This window comes from Podarcis liolepis (assembly GCF_965112155.1).
Source record: "Podarcis liolepis genome assembly, chromosome: 18".
In the NCBI taxonomy this organism is placed as follows: Eukaryota; Metazoa; Chordata; class Lepidosauria; order Squamata; family Lacertidae; genus Podarcis; species Podarcis liolepis.
Window position 1 is genome coordinate 1,109,268 of NC_139572.1, and position 19,532 is coordinate 1,128,799.

The following is a 19,532-nucleotide window of genomic DNA, read 5'->3' on the forward strand; positions in this document are numbered from 1 at the left end:
ATGGAATAAAACATCCCTATTTTCAGGGGAGAAACATTGGAGGGGATGGAATAGGATGTCCCTATTTTCAGGGGAGAAACGTTGGAGGGGATGGAATAGGACGTCCCTCTTTTCACGGGAGAAACGTTGGAGGGGATGGAATAAAACGTCCCTATTTTCAGGGGAGAAATGTTGGAGGGGATGGAATAGGATGTCCCTATTTTCAGGGGAGAAACATTGGGGGGGATGGAATAAAACGTCCCTATTTTCAGGGGAGAAACATTGGAGGGGATGGAATAGGATGTCCCTATTTTCAGGGGAGAAACGTTGGAGGGGATGGAATAGGACGTCCCTCTTTTCACGGGAGAAACGTTGGAGGGGATGGAATAAAACATCCCTATTTTCAGGGGAGAAATGTTGGAGGGGATGGAATAGGATGTCCCTATTTTCAGGGGAGAAACATTGGGGGGGATGGAATAAAACGTCCCTATTTTCAGGGGAGAAACATTGGAGGGGATGGAATAGGATGTCCCTATTTTCAGGGGAGAAACAAACAATCAATCAATCAATCAATCAATCAATCAGTAGCTGAATTGGGTTCCACACAGTCACAAAAACAAATGAACCGAAAAGGCCTCAAAAACAAAAAACGCAAAACAAAGAACAAAGACAAAAGCGCCAAACTTGATCCATTCCAGAAGTCCGTTTGACTTCCAAAATGTTCGAAAAGCAAGGCGCGGGTTCTGATTGGCGCATAAGCAATAGCCAACAGCCACGTCGGATGTTTGGCTTCCGAAAAATGTTTGCAAACCGGAACACACTTACTTCCAGGTTTTCGGTGTTTGGAAACCAAGGCATTTGAGTACCAAGGCGTTTGAAAACCAAGGTACCACTGTACTAGCGAACCGTAGGTTAGACGGACTCCTTGTGAGAGAATCGGGCACGTATCGTGCGACACAGACGATACACTGAATTTGACACACCGTTTGGAAAGGCCATGGAAAGGCGGCGCATTCTCCATGAGCTGATTTCTTGCTTTCTGCCTTTCTCCATCACAGCAAACACCAGGAAGAAATCATCGCCCATCTTCGGCAGCAGGAAAGGAGGCTTCCAGCCAGCAGTGGAATCGCTCTTTATGGTGACCTGATGTCTCTGGGGCTCACAATGGCCGTGGTACTCCTGGTTTGAGGAGCCAGAGAGGCAGAGATGCCCACCGTCGTTCAAATCGACAGATCGCCAACGTATTAACTCCTAGCCTGAAAATGATGCCCAGATGGTATTTAACACCAGCTGTTGTTTAGTCATGTCCGCCTCTTCGTGACCCCCTGGACCAGAGCACGCCAGGCCCTGCTGTCTTCCACTGCCTCCCGCAGTTTGGTGAAACTCATGTTGGTCTCTTCAAGAATACTGTCCCACCATCTCGTCCTCTGTCGTCCCCTTCTCCTTGTGCCCTCCATCTTTCCCAACTTCAGGGTCTTTCCCAGGGAGTCTTCTCTTCTCATAAGGTAGCCAAAGTATTGAAGCCTCAGCTTCAGGATCTGTCCTTCCAGTGAGCACTCAGGGCTGATCTCCTTCCGAATGGAGAGGTTGGATCTTCTTGCAGTCCATGGGACTCTCCAGAGTCTCCTCCAGCACCAGAATTCAAAAGCATCCATTCTTCGGCGATCAGCCTTCTTGATGGTCCAGCTCTCACTTCCATACATCACTACTGGGAAAACCAGAGCTTGAACTATACGGACCTTTGTTGGCAAGGTGATATCTCTGCTTTTTAAGATGCTGTCTAGCTAAGCTTGCTAAAATGTACAAGACAAGAACCAATGAGTGTTGGAAATGTAAAGAAAGGGAAGGTTTATTCTACCACACCTGGTGGCCTTGTAAAGAGGTGAAGGCTTTCTGGGAAATGATATATGACGAGTTAAAGGTTTTTTTGGGGGGGAGGGGTCTGGATCATGCTTCTTTCCCCAAAGAAGTCGCTTTTTACGCTTCGAATGTTCATATCTGCCATAGCAACTTCACTGGCATAGGCGGGCAACACAGACTAGGAGGAGGAAGAAAAACATAACACCCATCAACCAGGGGCTCTTGGTTATGTCAACGGCGACATTCTGCTGCTGGTAATTCTGCCGTTCCTCTTGCATCTGGTTTCGAACCCTGGAAAGACAAAGTGGTTGGGGAAATATTGGGTCAATTGGGCTACCTCCGGGGCGATGCAGTCCCAAATCAAAAACCTTTACTGGCATCACAGTATAAAACATTTCAAGTCACTGGGATCATTAAAAAGACAAGGGTGAAGCTATCAAGGGTTATAAGGACACACTATGGTCGCGTGTAAGAAGATCCAACCTCTCCATTCTGAAGGAAATCAGCCCTGAGTGCTCACTGGAAGGACAGATCCTGAAGCTGAGGCTCCAAGACTTTGGCCACCTCAGGAGAAGAGAAGACTCCCTGGAAAAGACCCTGATGTTGGGAAAGATGGAGGGCACAAGGAGAAGGGGGCGACGGAGGACGAGATGGTGGGACAGTGTTCTCGAAGCGACCAGCATGAGTTTGACCAAACTGTGGGAGGCAGTGGAAGACAGGAGTGCCTGGCGTGCTCTGGTCCAGGGGGTCACGAAGACGTGGACACGACTAAACGACTCAACAACAACAACAACATGGTCGTGTGAATTTGGCTGTTCTGCTAAGCCCTGACTATTTTCTGAAAGGATAACCCTTTTGGGTAGAATTGTGGCTAAAAAGGAAGCTACTAAGGCAGTGATATCTTTGCCCCGGTCTGCCAGCAGAATCCTCTTTTGGCTTCTCCTCCGAGTTATGGGCCGGAGGTCTGACATTTTGCTCAGCATCAGTTGGCGAGGTCTGCTGTGCAAAGGGAAATCTAAGAGAATGCGGTCCATTGAACCGGGTCCTCCTTATAGGACACAATATACAATTTGAGGACTGGGGAAAGCTGTGGAAGGTAGATTTGAAATTTACTGACTGTTCTCTGCTGAAAGAAAACTATATGAAAACGATGTATAGATGGTATAATAAATAAGTATCAATTGCTGTTATTGGCTGGTTGGTTGATAGATAATTTCCCAATAATCTTTGGCTTGTTTCCATGGCCACCACATATGGATTCATGTTGCCTCTGCCCCTTGACACAATTCCTGCATAATTTGGATCCTTTTTAAATACATTTTAACAAGCTTGCGAGGCATCAAGTACAGTGGTACCTTGGTTGCCAAACTTAATCCGTTCCGGAAGTCCGTTCCAAAACCAAAGCGTTCCAAAACCGAGGCGCGCTTTCCCATAGACGGTCATGCAAAACGGATTAATCCGTTCCAGACTTTTAAAAACAACCCCCGAAACTGCAATTTAACATGGGTTTTTACTATCTAACGAGACCACCGATCCATAAAATGAAAGCAATAAGCAATGTACTGCAGTCACACAATCAATCTGTCAGTTCCACACGAAAACAAAACGAAACAGAACCGCAAAAACAAAAACGCGAAATAAATAGCAAAAAAAAACAGGCAGACCTCAGCGTAACACTGGCAACCTGGAACCCTTCCTTCTGGGTTTGCAGTGTTTGGGTTCCAAGTTGTTCTGGTACCAAGGCGTTTGAGAACCAAGGGACCACTGTACTCTTTTTAGGGTTTGGGGATGCTGGATTCAGTGCTGGATTGGCCCCCCAAAAAAAATTTAAAGGGGAAAAAACCTGGGTGTCCATTTCCAAAATATAAGATAAAAAACATAAAATAGAACCTACATGTAACAGCAGTATTTTGTGTTGTGTAGGCTCCTGTGATGTAAGCCATGGGCCCCGCCTGCTCGGCTGCTCCCTAAAATATCCCTGGTTTGCTCCTTTCTATATATAGGGTGCCGACATTCTGGTTGCACGGCAACATGGGCAAATGGCTTAAGATACCTATTAGGTCCGTAAATTACAGTGGTGCCTCGCAAGACGAAAATAATCTGTTCCGCGAGTCTCTTCATCTAGCGTTTTTTTCGTCTTGTGAAGCAACCCTATTAGCGTCTTAGCGGATTAGCGCTATTAGCGGTTTACCGGTTATTAAAGGCTTAGCGGCTTAGCGGCTCAGAGGCTATTAGCGGCTTAGAAAAAGGGGGGGGAGCGAAAAAAATCGCAAGACTCGCAAGACGTTTTCATCTTGCGAAGCAAGCCCATAGGGAAATTCGTCTTGCGAAGCGTATCGAAAAACGGAAAACCCTTTCGTCTAGCGGGTTTTTCGTCTTGCGGGGCACCACTGTACCATATAGCATATATTCAACACAAAAAAACAGCGACAATTTGTTGTTGACAAAGGACAGCTGGACATAGAAAGGGCCCCATCACCTTCAGGAGCTGAGGGCCGCATCAAACCTAAATCTGGCCCTGGGGGGATTGTACGAAAGTTCGACCCACCCAGCAGGAAATGCAAAAACAAATATGAACTCACCCTAGACGCTCTTACCATTGCTGGTTATTCCTCCAGCTCTCCAACTCTCTTTCTCGACTGGACAGCTGCTGCACAAGGCCGTCAATTTTCCCTTTGAAAAAGAAAGCAAACGTCTTTCAGATTTCCCACCTATTCCACCTCGACAGATGACTTTTGGAAATCTCCCTTTCTCCCCGCATGGCCCGGAATGGGGGATACCAGGCCTGTGGGAGAAATGCGGCCCCCATGGACTCTCTGTCTGGCCCCCGGAAATCTCCCCAGGCCATCGGTTGCGGGTCCTTTGGCCGAGATCCCTGCATTGCAACGGGTTGGGCTAGATGACCGCTGGGGTGCCCATTCGTACTCGACAATTCCACGATTCGCATACTGCTTTTGCCTCAAGGGCCTCGTATGGCTTGACAAAGACCAGAACACCTGAGGCCCAAGGGAGCGCAGCTGCAAATGAAAATGTTCAATGCCACCCCATTGCAAAAAGGGGTTTATTTATTAAAATTTCCAGACTATCCGCCATTTGCAAAGGAGCCAAATGTGTTCTTCAGGGTGAAGCCCATGAAGGATATGTTTTCCTGCGATAGTTAGCTGATTCCATGTCATCTTATGTATATAGAGAAAGAGGAAGAGAAAGAGAGGGAGGGAGGAGGGAAAGAAAAAGAAAGAAAGAAAGAAAGAAAGAAAGAAAGAAAGAAAGAAAGAAAGAAAAGAGAGGAGAGAGAGAGAGAGAGAGAGAGAGAAAGAAAGAAAGAAAGAAAGAAAGAAAGAAAGAAGAGAAAGGGGCAGAGAGAGAGAAAAGAGAGAGAGAGAGAGAGAGAAAGAAAGAAAGAAAGAAAGAAAGAAAGAAAGAAAGAAAGAAAGAAAGAAAGAAGGAGTTGATATTTTCTTTATAAATTAGCATCATATAATTTTTTAATTTTTTTTTTAAAGTAAGTGAATATAATGAACTGGGACAGGTGTGGAAATCTCTGGTTTTTGCCTGGCGGAAACACGGCTTCCTTTGCACATCTTTGCCTTCACACTCTTAGGGTGGGCTTCACAGTGAAGCATCGGATGGGCCCATTCAGCGGGAGGGAGGAAGCTGGACTTATTATGCGTTAGGGACAACCCAAAGCATCGTGGTGCTCAGCCGTCGCCACGACGCCATCTCTGCTGGTTTCTCACCTCGGAGCTTCTGGTTTTCCTGCTGTAGATTGTTCCTTTCCTTCTCCAGAGACTCGGTTTTTCCTTTCGTGCTGTCCTACAGCAGGAGAAAAAAATACATTGAAAATTGCGCCCGGAGGGGATTTCCGGTTCACGTCAACCATATAACCCCAGTCCTGAAAGACCTACATTGGATCCCAGGACGTTTCCGAGCACAATTCAAAGTGTTGGGGCTGACCTTGAAAGCCCTAAATGGCTCAGTATCCCTGAAGGAGCGTCTCCACCCCCATCATTCAGCCCGGACACCTGGGTCCATCTCCCGAGGGCCTTCTGGCGGTTCCCTCCCTGCAGGAAGCGAGGTTCCAGGGAACCAGGCAGAGGGTGGTGCCTGCCCTATGGAACTCCCTCCCACCAGATGTCAAGGAGATAAACAACTACGTGACTTTTAGAAGACATCCGAAGGCAGCCCTGTTTAGGGAAGCTTTTAATGACTGATGTTTTATTGTGTTTTTAATATTCTGTTGGGAGCCGCCCAGAGTGGCCGAGGAAACCCAGCCAGGTGGGCGGGGTATAAATAATAAAGGGACCCCTGACCATTAGGTCCAGTCGTGGCCGACTCTGGGGTTGTGGCGCTCATCTCGCTTTATTGGCCAAGGGAGCCGGCGTACAGCTTCCGGATCATGTGGCCAGCAGGACTAAGCCGCTTCTGGCGAATCAGAGCAGCGCACGGAAATGCTGTTTACCTTCCCGCCGGAGTGGTACCTATTTATCAACTTGCACTTTGACGTGCTTTCGAACTGCTAGGTTGGCAGGAGCAGGGACCGAGCAACGGGAGCTCACCCCGTCATTGCGGGGATTCGAACCGCTGACCTTCTGATCGGCAAGCCCTAGGCTTTGTGGTTTAACCCACAGCACCACCTGCATCCCAGATAAATAATAAATTATTGTTATTATTATTATTATTATAGGAGCCCCTTCCAGCTTCGAAGATCCCTTATTTTTACCAGTTGAGCTTGGCAGGACTTCCAGCGCTGTTGCGTCTCGCCCAGGCTCTGGTTGGCAGCCGCCAGCTGGGTCTGCAGATCATTGCTGCCCTTAATCGCTTTCTCCAAAGCCATCTTGGTCTTCCTGAGGGTCTGGTTTGTAGCGGCCAGTTGCCTGTCGCTCTCCATTCTCTCTTTCTCCATCTCCTTTTTCATGGCTCCCAGTTGTTCCTTCAGAGATTCCACCTCGGCCTGCAGTTGGGCTTGGTCACATTCTGGCTCCAAAACTGCCTGCGGTTGTTCCGAACGGAGCATAGTGATCCACAGAAGGCATTGGAGGACGATGACAGCTGCACACCAGAAATGGGTCTTGCTCCATGGCTTGGTGAAAGAGAGCCACTTGTTCTTGAGATCTTCTAGGGATCTGCACATGGTCCGCTGCAGTTCATCCATGGGGAAGGCAAGTTGGGAAACACCAGCTTTCGACTCGAGCTTTCGAAACATGAGCTTTCAAATCTCAAAGAGTGATTCCTCCTGGCTCCCTCTGGCAACAAGATTTGGGCCTCTCTCCTCCCTCCGTTTCCGGGAATTTGTGAAATCCAGCAGCCGAGAGGAATCGAAACTGAACCAAGCCACTGCATTTATTTATTTATTTGGAAAGCACTGTTATAAGAAAAAATCCCGCTCCTTTCCCCCTTATCCAAGAGCCAGTATTGAGTCCTTATGAGTGTGTGTCATGTTTGTACAAACTAAATGATTGGGTTTTTTTCTTCCTGCAACACTTAATTCGTATTAAGTGTATTAGCGCATTAACCTATGGTCTGTGTGTGTGGTTTGGGAGCTGCACGGCCAGGGGAAAAAATGCTGTCCAGGGTTGTAAAGACTGCGGAGAGAATAATTGGGTGCACTCTTCCCACCTTGGATCAAATCTACGCTTCCAGGTGCCATAAGAAAGCTGCAGAGATAGTGCAGGATAGTGCGCACCCCGGAAATGATCTCTTTCAGCTTCTGCCTTCTGGAAGAAGGTACAGGGTTATAAAGACCAGGACTAGCCGTCTGAGAAACAGTGTCTACGCAAATGCAATTCTGGTTCTAAACGCAGCATAAGGGGTCTCTATAGTATAGTGTATTTTAAAATGGGGTTTCAGAGTTTTTAGGGGGTTTTGAATGTTTTATGTAGTTTTGTAGTAGTTTTATGTAGTTTTATGAAGTTTTTCAATTTCATTGTTCTGCATGGGACAATGACAATAAAGATATCGTATATCATTCCGGAGATCTGTTCTTAACCTGAAATACTTCTTAACCTGAAGCACCACTTTAGCTAATGGGGCCTCCTGCTGCCGCCGCACGATTTCTCTTCTCATCCTGAAGCAAAGTTCTTAACCCAAGTTACTATTTCTGGGTTAGCGGAGTCTGTAACCTGAAGTGTCTGTAACCTGAGGTACCACTGTATATAACTTAGAATTCCTATAACAGCATGAAAAGAAACTCTTCTGCCGGGAGATAGGAAAGGGGTCCCCTCCTCTCCGTAAAGGTAAAGGTAAAGGGACCCCTGACCATTAGGTCCAGTCGTGACCGACTCTGGGGTTGCGGCGCTCATCTCGCTTTACTGGCCGAGGGAGCCAGCGTACAGCTTCCGGGTCATGTGGCCAGCAGGACTAAGCCGCTTCTGGCAAACCAGAGCAGCGCACGGAAACGCCATTTACCTTCCCGCCAGAGCGGTACCCATTTATCTACTTGTGCTGTTGTGCTTTCGAACTGCTAGGTTGGCAGGAGCAGGGACCGAGCAACGGGAGCTCACCCCGTCATTGCGGGAATTCGAACCGCCGACCTTCTGATCGGCAAGTCCTAGGCTCTGTGGTTTAACCCACAGCGCCACCAGCGTCCTAAGGAGGTGGGAGAGCAGGGTTCAAATCCTGCGCTCAGCCACAAACCTCTCTCTCTTTCTGCAGTTCATGGAGAAGAATGGCTACTTGCCAGGGTGGCTATGATGTGTCTCCAGAGAGGGCAATGATTCTGAATGGGCCCATTCACTACGAATCCGAAAATTCAGGATCCCGTGCAAATCTATGCCAAAGTCTTGCAGGGTTTTTTAGGGGTATTTTGCAGCGTTTTGGAGCTCCCCGCAAACCGAGTTATTGCACACCCTCCGGAATTTCTCCTCTTAAAACAGGCACGTCCTACTGACCAGTTTGCAGGCGGTTCCAAATTTGGGGGGGTTCGTAGTTAATGTCAAGAACGAACCCCATGTTTGTAACTCTCGTTTGCTCAGCTTGCGGGGGCCCTGCAAAACTTGGGGGTTTCGCTGAAAAATGCTGCAACCCCCCGCCCAAAAAACCCTGAAAATATTTGGCCCAGTATTGTGGGGGATCCCACATTTTGGGTTCATCGTTAATATCGAGAACGAACCCCGTCTTTGTAGTATCGTTTGATCAGTTTGTGGGACTCTGCAAAACGTGGGGGTTTCGCTGAAAAGGCTACTGAAAGAACCCACGGAAGGAAGTTTTAGGATATAAAAGGATCTTGTGTAATATTCTGGTATTTGCAAGAATGTTTTTCTGTGAACAAACTTGTAAAAAAACAAAACAAAACAAAACAAAACAAAACAAAACAAAACAAAACGGAGAAATTGGATGGAGGCGGGATCCCGTGGAAGCAAAGAAGATCTTTATTTTCTGTGGCAAACAAGAGTATACCCCAGCCGTGCAAGGAAGTAAGAGAGGCCCAGAATAACAAAGGGCAAACCCTTTTAAAGACTGTCACCCACAGCTTAACCAAAACACATCGCCGACGGAGGTGGTCTCCAACAGAAATTTGAGAGCGCAGCTTCTCTCCTGACCAGTGGCACGAAGGGGCACCCATATTTTGTTATCATCGTGGGTGCCCGTCGCCTGTCTCTGCGTGCGGTCGAGATCCCTGCGTACTGGAATGTGTGGACATGCATCTGAGCATGGGAAGAATTCCTTAACCAAGTGACCGTCCAGTGTGTGTCCAGGTCTCCGATCCTAGTCAATCGAATCCTTTCTTAGTTGACACCTGGGGGGTAGGATTGCTACAAATCTGGATTTTCCTGGACGTTGCTGGGATTTCAAAGGCGGATTTCAAAGGCGGAACAATGTTGGGGTTTGCCTTTAAAAAGCTCAACAATGTTGGGGTTCGCCTAAAAGAAATTCAACAATTTTAGGGTCTTCCTAAAAAATGAAGCTCAGCAATGTTGGGGTTCACCAAAAAGAAGTTCAACAAATTTGGGGTCTTCCTAAAAAATGAAGTTCGGCAATGTTGGGGTTCACCTAAAAATGAAGTTCGGCAATGTTGGGGTTCACCTAAAAGAATCTCAACAATTTTAGGGTCTTCCTAAAAACAGAAGCTCAATTATGTTGGGGTTCGCCTAAAAGAAGTTCAACAATTTAGGAAGAGCAGTATTTGGACTGCGGAACTGCACAGTTGTGGGGGGCCAAGCGCCTCTTGAAACGGCCATGCTGCAAAATTTGGACTCCCTGCATGCAGACTGGAGGCATAAAGAGGCGAATAAACTGTATTTCTTTTTTTGATATATAATTTTTATTAAGTTTTCCATTTAACAATCCAATTATATCACATTAATTATTCCAAATTATACCAATACAAATCGTAAAGTCCAAATATTTTGCCAAATTATATATTTTTGTTGGGGCTTCCCATGCTTCGAGTTCAGTAGGGTCCAGTCATCTCATATTTCTGCTGCTTTCAGTGTCCACCAGTCCCATCTTTCAATCTTCTTGCTGTTATCCTTTTTCTTCTTAAAAGCCTCTGAGTTGTTTCCATAGGTGAGTTAAGGTAAACAATATTATGCTTCTGTGTGAACTTTGTAAGGCTCTCCCTTTTTTAAAAAAGCTGGTAAGTCTTTTGTTTGCAATAAATTCTCACACGCTGATCCAAAAGTCCTTTTCGAGCGGCAGGCACCATCATTCTCAGTTCCGATGAAATAAAATCTAGGCGTTTGCTCATTAATTTTCCCAGACTGGTCGCATCATAAATTAGGCTTTCCAGGGGAGATTTTGCCAAGTCAAACTTAGAATACAAACATGATAACAGAGTAGTGGCTTGCCTCCCCCTAATAAACTGTATTTCTTAAAGCCATGACAGTCTCCGCCGTGCCTCTGTTCTTCAAAGGGACTGAGACCTGGGGTGAGTGCTGGGGACCCCCATTCCCAAAATCTTGGGCAGAGAGAGGGGAAGGCACCCCCCCATTTCCGTAACGATATGTTAGGTTGCAGCGATATCTGCGTTTCAGCCTCGGGGTTGGATTCGGACGCAACAGGTAAACCTCACAACGATGGATTCGCACTCAAGACTGGTGGGTGTGGGTGGATATGGATGCCCTCTGATATCTCGCAAGCAGCTTTGCAGATGGGGGAGCGGCGGTTCGGTCGACGAAGCAGGAAGAAGGTTTTTTAAAAGAGGGGGGAAAACACAGCCCGGAAAAAAGGAAGTTTTCTTCAGGTGCTTGCAAGTGCAAAAGCCAGAGGAACTACAGGAGACTGCAGAGGACTCCAGGTGCCATGAAAAGGAGGAGGGAAGGGATAAGGAAGGAGGGGGAAAGGACCACGCCGGAAGATGGCTGTCGTGTGTTGAGCTGATCCTTCAAACCCTGGATTGTTTTATCCTTTTTGATTCTGTGGAAACAAAGAAATGGTTCGTCAGTCGGCGTCTCCTCCCTAAATGAGAGGACCAGCAAAGGCGAGGCCACTGCTTCCCTCTGCTGGAAGCAGGAAACTGGGCCAGGGATGGAGCCACCAGGGGGCCTCATTCTGCAGGGCTCTTCTTCTGAGTTGTTGTTGTTGTTGTTATTATTATTATTATTATTATTATTATTATTATTATTATTATTATTCCCTGACCATCTGGTCGGGTTTCCCCAGGCACTCTGAGCAGCTCCCAACAGGATATTAAAAACACAAAAAAAGTCAAACATTAAAATCTTCTCTAAACAGGGCTGCCTTCAGATGTCTCCTAAAAGTCAGATAGTTCTTTATTTCCTTGACATCTGGTGGGAGGGCGCCACCACCGAGAAGGCCCTCCACCCGGTTCCCTGTAACCTCACTTCTCGCAGGGAGGGAACCGCCAGAAGCAGAAGGCCCTCGGGAGAGGGACCCCGGTGTCCGGGGTGGAGACGCTCCTTCACGTCTACTGGGCCATTTAGGGGTTTCAAGGTCAGCACCAACCCTTTGAATTGTGCTCGGAAACGTCCTGGGAGCCAATGTAGGTCTTTCAGGACTGGTGTTATGTGGTCTCCACTCCCAGTCCCCAGTCTGGCTGCCGCATTCTGGATTAGTTGCAGTTTCCGGGTCACCTTCAAAGGCAGCCCCATGGAGAGCGCATGGCAGTAGTCCAAGTGGGAGATAACCAGAGCATGCACCACTCTGGCCAGACAGACTGCGGGCAGGGAGGGTCTCATCCTGCGTCCCAGATGGAGCTGCCCTGGACACAGAACTGACCTGCACCTCCATGGACAGCAGTGAGTCCAAAATAACCCCCAGGCTGCGCACCTGGTCCTTCAGGGGCACAGTGACCCCATTCAGGACCAGGGAGTCCCCCACACCTGTCCCCCCAAAACAGTCCTTCTGTCTTGTCAGGATTCAACCTCTATCTGTTAGCCGCCATCCATCCTCCAACTGCCTCCAGACACTCGTGTGGTGATATTCCACTAACTTGGTGGGGGCAGAAGGGCATTTAGGCTTGGCGGCTAATGATCAAACCTCCCCAGCCAGAGACACTCTACCTCTGGGGCTAAAAGCAGAAAACCAGGAAGGTGTGATCGACTTCTCGCCTCTCTCGGCCCTTTGGGGTTGCCAAAGCTTTGGGATTTCGGAGCTGAATGCCGCAAGGGTGTCCTTACGCAGGTGTAGAATTTTAATCGGCTGTTCTTACCCTTCTTGCTTGTAGTCTTCCAGGCTGTTGTTCAACTGGGAGAGCTGATTCTGGAGACGGGTTTTTTCCTCTGGGAAATGGAAAATGAGGGCTTTTTAGATTCCCCATCGCTCATTCCCCCCCCCCATTTGCCAAGCCAGCAGCGGACAATCTATTATTATTATTATTATTATTATTATTATTATTTTCACAAATTTCGCACCTCGGTCTCAGAAACCCTGAGTTGGGGCTTTCCTGGGGGTCCCCCCTCCCATCCCCTGAGGATCGACCAGCTTTTACTCGCGACTGGGCCTTAAGACCTGTGGAACTCCCTGCTACATCAGGAAACCGAGCCTGATGAGGAACAGTCGAAGGAGCTGGGTATGTTTATCCTGGAAAAGAGGAGGCTGAGAGGAGATAGGGGAGCCACCTTCAAATATCTCTTATGGGCTGCCATATGCTTGTTTTCTCCTGCTCGGGAGAGCAGGACTCGAACCCGTGACTTCAAGTGACAAGGAAGGGGATTCCAAAACAACATCTGGGAAAGATTTCTGACAGACGGAGCTGTTTGACCGTGGGACAGAAGGGAGCGGACTCTCCTTCGGACATATCTAAGCAGAGTTCGGATGAGCACCTATCCTGGATCCTTGAACTGAGATTCCTGCATTGCAGGGGGTTGGGATGGATGACCCCTGGGTCTCCCTTTCAGTGAATCTGGTCTCCCCCCACTCCTGGGCAAGAGGGGCTCTGCTTTCCTCCTGGGTCTCCCCATCCCAACTGCCAAGCCCCACGGGGCCTCTGAGACCCCCGCCGTTCGGTTATCTCACCCTCCAGATGTTTGAACGCTTTATCCTTCGCTTTGACGGCACCTTCCAACACAGATGTGTTTTTCCTCGAATGTTTCTAGGGACAGGAAACGAAAAGGCAAGACGTTTGAGGTCGTGGGCGGGGAAGCTTTAGGGAAGAGTGGAGGCGATGGATGGATAATCTCTAAAATGATCACCCGTACACGGAGATGGATAGATGATAGATAGATGATAGATAGATAGATGATAGATAGATAGATAGATAGATAGATAGATAGATAGATAGATGATATAGATAGATAGATATAGATAGATAGAGATAGATAGATAGATAGATAGATAGATAGATAGATAGATAGATAGATAGATAGATACAGCAGACAGATAGATAGATAGATAGATAGATAGATAGACAGACAGACAGACAGATAGATAAAAAGTTAGATAGATAGATAGATAGAGACAGATGATAGATAGATAGATGAGAGAGAGAGAAATGAAAGATGAAAGATAGATAGATATAGATAACTAGAGATAGATAGATGATAGATGATAGATAGATAGATAAATAGATAGATGTAGATGTAGATGTAGAGATAGATGTAGAGATAGATGTAGAGATAGAGATAGATGTAGAGATAGAGATAGATGTAGAGATAGAGATAGATGTAGAGATAGAGATAGATATAGATGATGATGATGATATATAGATAGATATAGATAGATTACCAGTTCTTTTTCGCAGGATGTCCAATTCTCTGTGGTCTTTGCAAGGCTCTGATTGACAGCTGCCAAAAGAATGGGAAAAAATTAAAAGTTGTTTAAGGGACCACTGTAAGCAGAAGGAAACACTGGCAGGGTTTTGATTTCCCTTGTAGTGTAACAATGACCATGGGAAATATGGATTGATAGAATTGGTTTGGAAGTTCGGAAGAAGATGCACTTTTAAATGTTTAAAATGGGACTACCGAGGGGGGGGGGGCGGGAGTCCCGAGATTTCTTTATAATTTTGTATTGTCAAATCAAATAAAAACGATTCCCCCCCAAAAAATAAAAAATAAAAAAGCAAGTTCGGATGAGCACCTATCCTGGATCCTTGAACTGAGATTCCTGTATTGCAGGGGGTTGGGATGGATGACCCCTGGGGGTCCCTTTCAATGAATCAGGCCTCTCCCCACTCCTGGGCAAGAGGGACTCTTCTTTTCTCCTGGTCTCCCCATCCCAACTGCCAAGCCCCACGGGGCTTCTGAGACCCCCGCCGTTCGGTTATCTCACCCTCCAGATGTTTGAGTGCTTCCTCCTTCGCTTTGACGGCACCTTCCAGCACAGATGTGTTTTCCCTCCAATGTTGCTAGGGACAGGAAATGAAAAGGCAAGACGTTTGAGGTCGTGGGTGGGGAACCTCTGGCTTCCGGGACGATGGAGATGGCCTGCCAATTAATTCTCTCTTTGTGGCCCCTGGGACTCTCCCCGGCCCCCACCTCACTACCCCTCCTTGGGCATTTTGGAAGGGCTGGGATGTGGCCTTGGACTCCGAACATGCCTCTTCCTTCCCTGGGAGGAGCATTGTGCGAATGGATGCGTTTGGAAGCGAACTTCCTGATCGGGGGCAAAATTTGCACCCGTCGCCCCAACCTGTGAACCGACGGACCCTGCTAAAATAGCGAAATTAACTGCCAAACTAAGGCAGCAGAATGATGACGTCTTTATGGAAGAATGGAGGCGATGGGTGGATGATCTCTCAAAAGATCATCTGTACACAAAGATAGATAGATAGATAGATAGATAGATAGATGATAGATAGATAGATAGATAGATAGATAGATTATAGATAATGTAGATAGATAGACAGATAGATGAGAGAGAGAAAAATGATAGATAGATAGATGATAGATAGACATAGATAAATAGATAGATAGATAGATAGAGATAGGAAGAGAGAGAGAGAGATATCATATAGGTAGAGATAGATAGATAGATGATAGATAGATAGATAGATAGATAGATAGATAGAATGATGATAGAGAGAGTGAGAGAGATGATAGATAGAGAGATAGATAGAGATAGGAAGATAGAGAGAGATGATAGATGATAGATAGATAGCCAAACAAACAAACAGACAGACAGACAGACAGAGAAATAGATAGATGATAGATAGATAGATAGATAGATAGATAGATAGATAGATAGATGATAGATTACCAGTTCTTCTTTGCAGGAGTCCCAATGCTCTGTGGTGTTTGCCAGGCTCTGATTGACAGCTGCCAGTTGTGCCCGAAGCGCATCGCTTCCTGTCATTTTGCCCTCGGCGGAGAAGGTATGGTTGTATTGCCGCGATTCGCATTCAGTCCTTTCCTTTACGTATAAAACCAGGAAGGTGAAAAACAGGACCAAGGTGACAGCCAAACCGCAGACAGTGACCCAAAACTTCCATTTTGGACTTGAGGGCTTCTTCGACATCTCGGTCGGGGATTGGGGACAACGCTCGTATGAGAACTGTCCACCCATCAGAAGCGAAACCCAAAAAGAGATATCTCTGCTCCAGACACAGGACAAAACTCTCCTCCGTCCCCCAAACTCCACGCCTCCTCCAAAGCTATCTCAAAACTTTCTTTTCCTCTTATCCCGCTGACTTCGCAGAAATGGCTCTGGCGATGGGAAGGATGAGCTCAGCTTTCAGAATCGAAACTTAACACCGTCACCGTTTGCAAAAGCAGGGACTGGACCTGTTGTGGCCTGCTAGCGAGAGGGTTGGTTTGTTTTTCTAAAAACGGAAACGATTGGAGTGCCCTTTTGGCCGAAAAGTTGACGTTTGCTGACCCAGTGCGAGGCAGCGGTGGAGGCCAAGCGTGGGTTTTTTGGGGAATTCCTTGCTGTGAAAATGACGAAAGTGATCCAGAATGCAGAGGTCCAAGTAAACAAACTATAAATTGACAGACAGTAGCAATATATGAAACAACTCAATTCTTATAACTAACATTCTGTGTACTCCCAGTGATGTGCACAATTGTAAAACAAGAAATTAAAAATTACTTCCAATTAGTCTCACTGTACTTTATGTGTTGATTATCTTATACCGCACAGTTACATATTTCTTATATAAAAGGTAAAGGGACCCTTGATCATTAGGTCCAGTCGTGGCCGACTCTGGGGTTGCGGCGCTCATCTCGCTTTATTGGCCGAGGGAGCCGGCGTACAGCTTCCGGGTCATGTGGCCGGCATGACTAAGCCGCTTCTGGCGAACCAGAGCAGCACACGGAAACACTGTTTACCTTCCCGCCGGAGCAGTACCTATTGATCTACTTGCACTTTGACGTGCTTTCGAACTGCTAGGTTGGCAGGAGCAGGGACCGAGCAACGGGAGCTCACCCTGTCGTGGGGATTGGACCTAATGGTCAGGGGGTCCCTTTACCTTTACCTTTAAGCACCTGAAGGTAATGGGGCCATTTATATGTCCAGCTGTCCTTCGTCAACAACAAATTGTCACTGTTTTTCGTGTTGAATGTATGCTATATGGTAATTGATGGACCTCATAAGTATCTCAAGCCATTTACACGTAACAAAATATGTCTTTTATCAAAGTAATTGTTGAAGACTGAAATACAATTAAGAAGAAGTACATTGATAGTGAAATACAATTAAGAAGAAGTAGATTAATAGTGAAATAATTATTAACCTCTAACTTAAAATGATTTTTGATTCCTAACAAACTTAATAATGCAAACAGATTGGCATTTTGCAGTAACGAAAGTTCCTTTACAATATACAAAGACTCCTCCTCTAGTCTCTGGAAACTTGCTGTAACCTGAAATAATAAGAGGTGCAAATATATGATGCAAACTACATACTAATAATTATAAATAGAATGTTGGCACCCTATATATAGAAATGAGCAAACCAGTGATATTTTAGGGAGCAGGTGGGGCCCATGACTTACATCCGAGGAGCCTACGCAACACAAAACACTGTTGCTGTTTTGTTTGTTTTTTATCTTATATTTTGGAAATATACATCCAGTTGTTTTTTCCCCTTTAATTTTTTTTGGGGGGGGCAAGAAAGTGGGGCCCTAAGCTAGAGCTTGTTTAGCTTATAGGCAAACCCGGCGCTGCCCGCAGCCGCCGCGGTGCGCGCAGGCGGAAGACGCGCCGGCGCGCCCTAAGCCTCGCGCGGACAGTCTGCGCGTAAAGACGCACGGCGGCGCGCCTCGGCCGGCAGGAGGTGCTGTTGTGATTCTGGAGAGAGAGAGAGAGAGAGAGAGAGAGAGAGAGAGAGAGAGAGAGAGAGACGGAGGGGGGGTGCAGTTTGCAAAGCGCGCAAGGACACCCACAGTCCGCGCTCCTCCATAACAAGCCAGCCTCTTCTCCTCGCGCATCCACCGTCGGCTCTGGACAATAAGCGGTTGGCGGAGGGGATGCTTTGCTGCTGCTGCCGGCAGCCGCCTTCCTCCGCGGCCCCTGGGACGCGCAGATCTTGAAGGAGGAGAAGGAGGAAGAGAGGAGGAGGGAAAAAGGGAAAAGGAGAGCGAGATCAGCCCAGCCTCTCTCTGTCTCCTTCCCTCTCTCCTCTTTGCACCTTGCAAGGTTGCCAGGCTGTAGGAGCGGAGCGCGCCAGCCGCGGCACGGAAAATGGAGTAAGTCTTCCTTTCCCCATCACTTCCCCGAGCTCCTTTCTCCTTCCCTCCTTCCTTCTGCGTGCACCTTTCTCCTTAACCCCCCCCCCACCCCCCACCCCAGCTCCGCGTTTGCTGTTTTTCTCCCTGCTGCAAAGCCCATCTCGGCTGATATTCGTCGGTGGCTTGGCGCACAGGCGGCGGTTGTGCGTTTGTTTGCGCGGACAGAGGGAGGGAAGGGAGGGGGAGACGTGGCTATATGGACACCCCCAAATCCGAGGGGGCTCCCGCACCCCAGATTTGCCCTCCCTCCACCCTACCCTGCGTTTTGGGGTGGGGGGAAAAGCAGAGCTTGCCAGGGGGTCTGCGAACCCCAGTGGAAGAGATTTGGGGACGATTGGTGGGTTTTGCCTTTTGGCATGTGGGCGAGCCATTTCTCTCACTTCTTTTTATTTTTTATTTTACCTGTTGTTTGTTTCCTGCGTGATTCTGCGTGGCAGCCTCCACCCATCTCCCCCCCCCTTTTCCTCGCCCCCCTCCCCACTCGCCGTGACTCAGGCGGTTCCCAGAGGCTGCCTTCTCTCTCCATATCCCCCCCCCCGTTCCAATCCTGATTTTGGGGGTGGTTGTTGTTTTAAAAGGAAGCCCCGGCGCGTTCAGAGAAGACGAAGCGTCTTCCATTGGGCTTGGGCAGGGAGGGAGAGAGAGAAAGAGGGAGAGAGAGAGAGAGAAAGGAGGTCTGGCCCTGCCATTAGGCAGGCTGAGGAAAGATTCTCAGTCATCAGAGGATGGAAGGATTGCAGGTGCTCAGAGGTGTCTCTCCGCCACGTGGGCCGGAGTCGCTTCCCTGAACCCAGCGAACCTGGTGGGCCATCTCCTGTGTTGAAAATCTAGCGGCCGGCCCTGCTGGGAATCGGGCGGGGAATCTTTTCCTTTGCCTCGGGCGGCAAAATGGCTTGGGACGGCCATATGGAATATGTTACTAGGCCTGTGGAAAGACCCGACGTGTGTGTGTGTGTGTGTATTTATTGGGTCTGTCAAGCTCAAGGCGCTCTGCTCTGGCCGGCAGCTGCCCTCCAGGGCTCCTTTCATTATTATTATTTTCGTTTCGGAGATTTCCACCCCGCCTTTCAAACCACCGTTCTCTCGAGGCAGCTCCCCACGAACAGAGAGCAACGTCGAAACAGCAAACGTCTAAAATGTTGAAAGCAAGCGTGAAACCATTTGTAGCAGCAAATATCAATACAGTGGTACCTCGGGTTACATACGTTTCAGGTTACAAACTCTGCTACCCCAGAAATAGTACTTCAGGTTAAGAACTTTGCTTCAGGATGAGAACAGAAATCGTGCTCCAACGGTGCGGCGGCAGCAGGAGGCCCCATTAGCTAAAGTGGTGCTTCAGGTTAAGAACAGTTTCAGGTTAGGAACGGACCTCTGGAACGAATTAAGTACTTAACCTGAGGTACCACTGTATCAAAAATGTTGGAAACAGACACAGAGGTACAGATGAGACCAACGAGCTGCCACAGGCAGGATGGAATCGTAGAAAAAGAACAATTAAAAGCAAAGAGCGTCATTCATTGGAAATGCAGCCCTAAAAACTGGCCCTGTGTCATTTTTTTAAGGGGTCTGAACCCAGAAATCTTACTCCCTGAGCCCTCAAAACATTCATTTCAACTTCTGCATGGTG

General features: G+C 47.6%; 3 protein-coding genes across 10 annotated transcripts in view; 1 reads left to right on the top strand and 2 right to left on the bottom strand.

Moving 5' to 3' along the window:
• Nucleotides 1-1,966: 1,966 nt before the first annotated feature.
• On the bottom strand, nt 1,967-7,129 carry LOC310697477 (uncharacterized protein). 2 transcript variants are annotated; one of them, XM_083484165.1, is made up of 4 exons: nt 6,560-7,129; nt 5,577-5,652; nt 4,437-4,512; nt 1,967-2,130 (listed from the first exon to the last, which is right to left on the bottom strand). In XM_083484165.1, the coding sequence occupies exons 1-4, from the start codon at nt 7,040-7,042 to the stop codon at nt 1,992-1,994; spliced, it is 774 nt and encodes a 257-aa protein (XP_083340291.1). In that variant the 5' UTR covers nt 7,043-7,129; the 3' UTR covers nt 1,967-1,991. The 2 variants fall into 2 exon arrangements, with proteins under 2 accessions (XP_083340291.1, XP_083340292.1); XM_083484166.1 differs by having other exon boundaries at nt 4,422-4,512.
• A 2,054-nt stretch (nt 7,130-9,183) lies between these two features.
• LOC310697485 (uncharacterized protein) lies at nt 9,184-15,922 on the bottom strand. 6 transcript variants are annotated; one of them, XM_083484183.1, is made up of 8 exons: nt 15,436-15,803; nt 14,509-14,584; nt 13,963-14,021; nt 13,255-13,330; nt 12,449-12,518; nt 10,641-11,193; nt 9,764-10,071; nt 9,184-9,698 (listed from the first exon to the last, which is right to left on the bottom strand). In XM_083484183.1, exons 1-6 carry the CDS (start codon nt 15,739-15,741, stop codon nt 11,049-11,051), a joined length of 732 nt encoding a protein of 243 aa, XP_083340309.1. In that variant the 5' UTR covers nt 15,742-15,803; the 3' UTR covers nt 9,184-9,698; nt 9,764-10,071; nt 10,641-11,048. The 6 variants fall into 6 exon arrangements, 4 of the variants coding, with proteins under 4 accessions (XP_083340309.1, XP_083340308.1, XP_083340311.1 ...); XM_083484182.1 differs by having other exon boundaries at nt 9,184-10,071; XR_014521025.1 differs by lacking the exons at nt 13,255-13,330; nt 13,963-14,021 and having other exon boundaries at nt 15,436-15,922.
• A 1,564-nt stretch (nt 15,923-17,486) lies between these two features.
• Nucleotides 17,487-19,532, top strand: part of PALM (paralemmin) — a 46,277-nt gene continuing 44,231 nt past the window's right edge. Inside the window, exon 1 of one of the 2 annotated variants that reach the window (XM_083484051.1) lies at nt 17,487-17,863. In XM_083484051.1, the coding sequence (XP_083340177.1) occupies nt 17,859-17,863 (5 nt within the window). In that variant the 5' untranslated portion in view covers nt 17,487-17,858. The remainder of the gene's footprint in view (nt 17,864-19,532) is intronic. The other variant, XM_083484052.1, reaches the window with a different exon arrangement.

Excerpts from the sequence above, each read along its gene's own strand:
- LOC310697477 (XM_083484165.1), bottom strand. The coding sequence starts at position 7,042 with ATGTTTCGAAAGCTCGAGTCGAAAGCTGGTGTTTCCCAACTTGCCTTC. Across the intron at positions 4,513-5,576 it reads GGAAAACCAGAAGCTCCGAG|GGAAAATTGACGGCCTTGTG; the intron begins GTGAGAAACCAG and ends TCTTTTTCAAAG. Across the intron at positions 2,131-4,436 it reads TGGAGGAATAACCAGCAATG|GGTTCGAAACCAGATGCAAG; the intron begins GTAAGAGCGTCT and ends TTGTCTTTCCAG.
- LOC310697485 (XM_083484183.1), bottom strand. The coding sequence starts at position 15,741 with ATGGGTGGACAGTTCTCATACGAGCGTTGTCCCCAATCCCCGACCGAG. Across the intron at positions 14,585-15,435 it reads ACTCCTGCAAAGAAGAACTG|CAACATTGGAGGGAAAACAC; the intron begins GTAATCTATCAT and ends TCCTGTCCCTAG. Across the intron at positions 13,331-13,962 it reads CATCCTGCGAAAAAGAACTG|AAACATTCGAGGAAAAACAC; the intron begins GTAATCTATCTA and ends TCCTGTCCCTAG.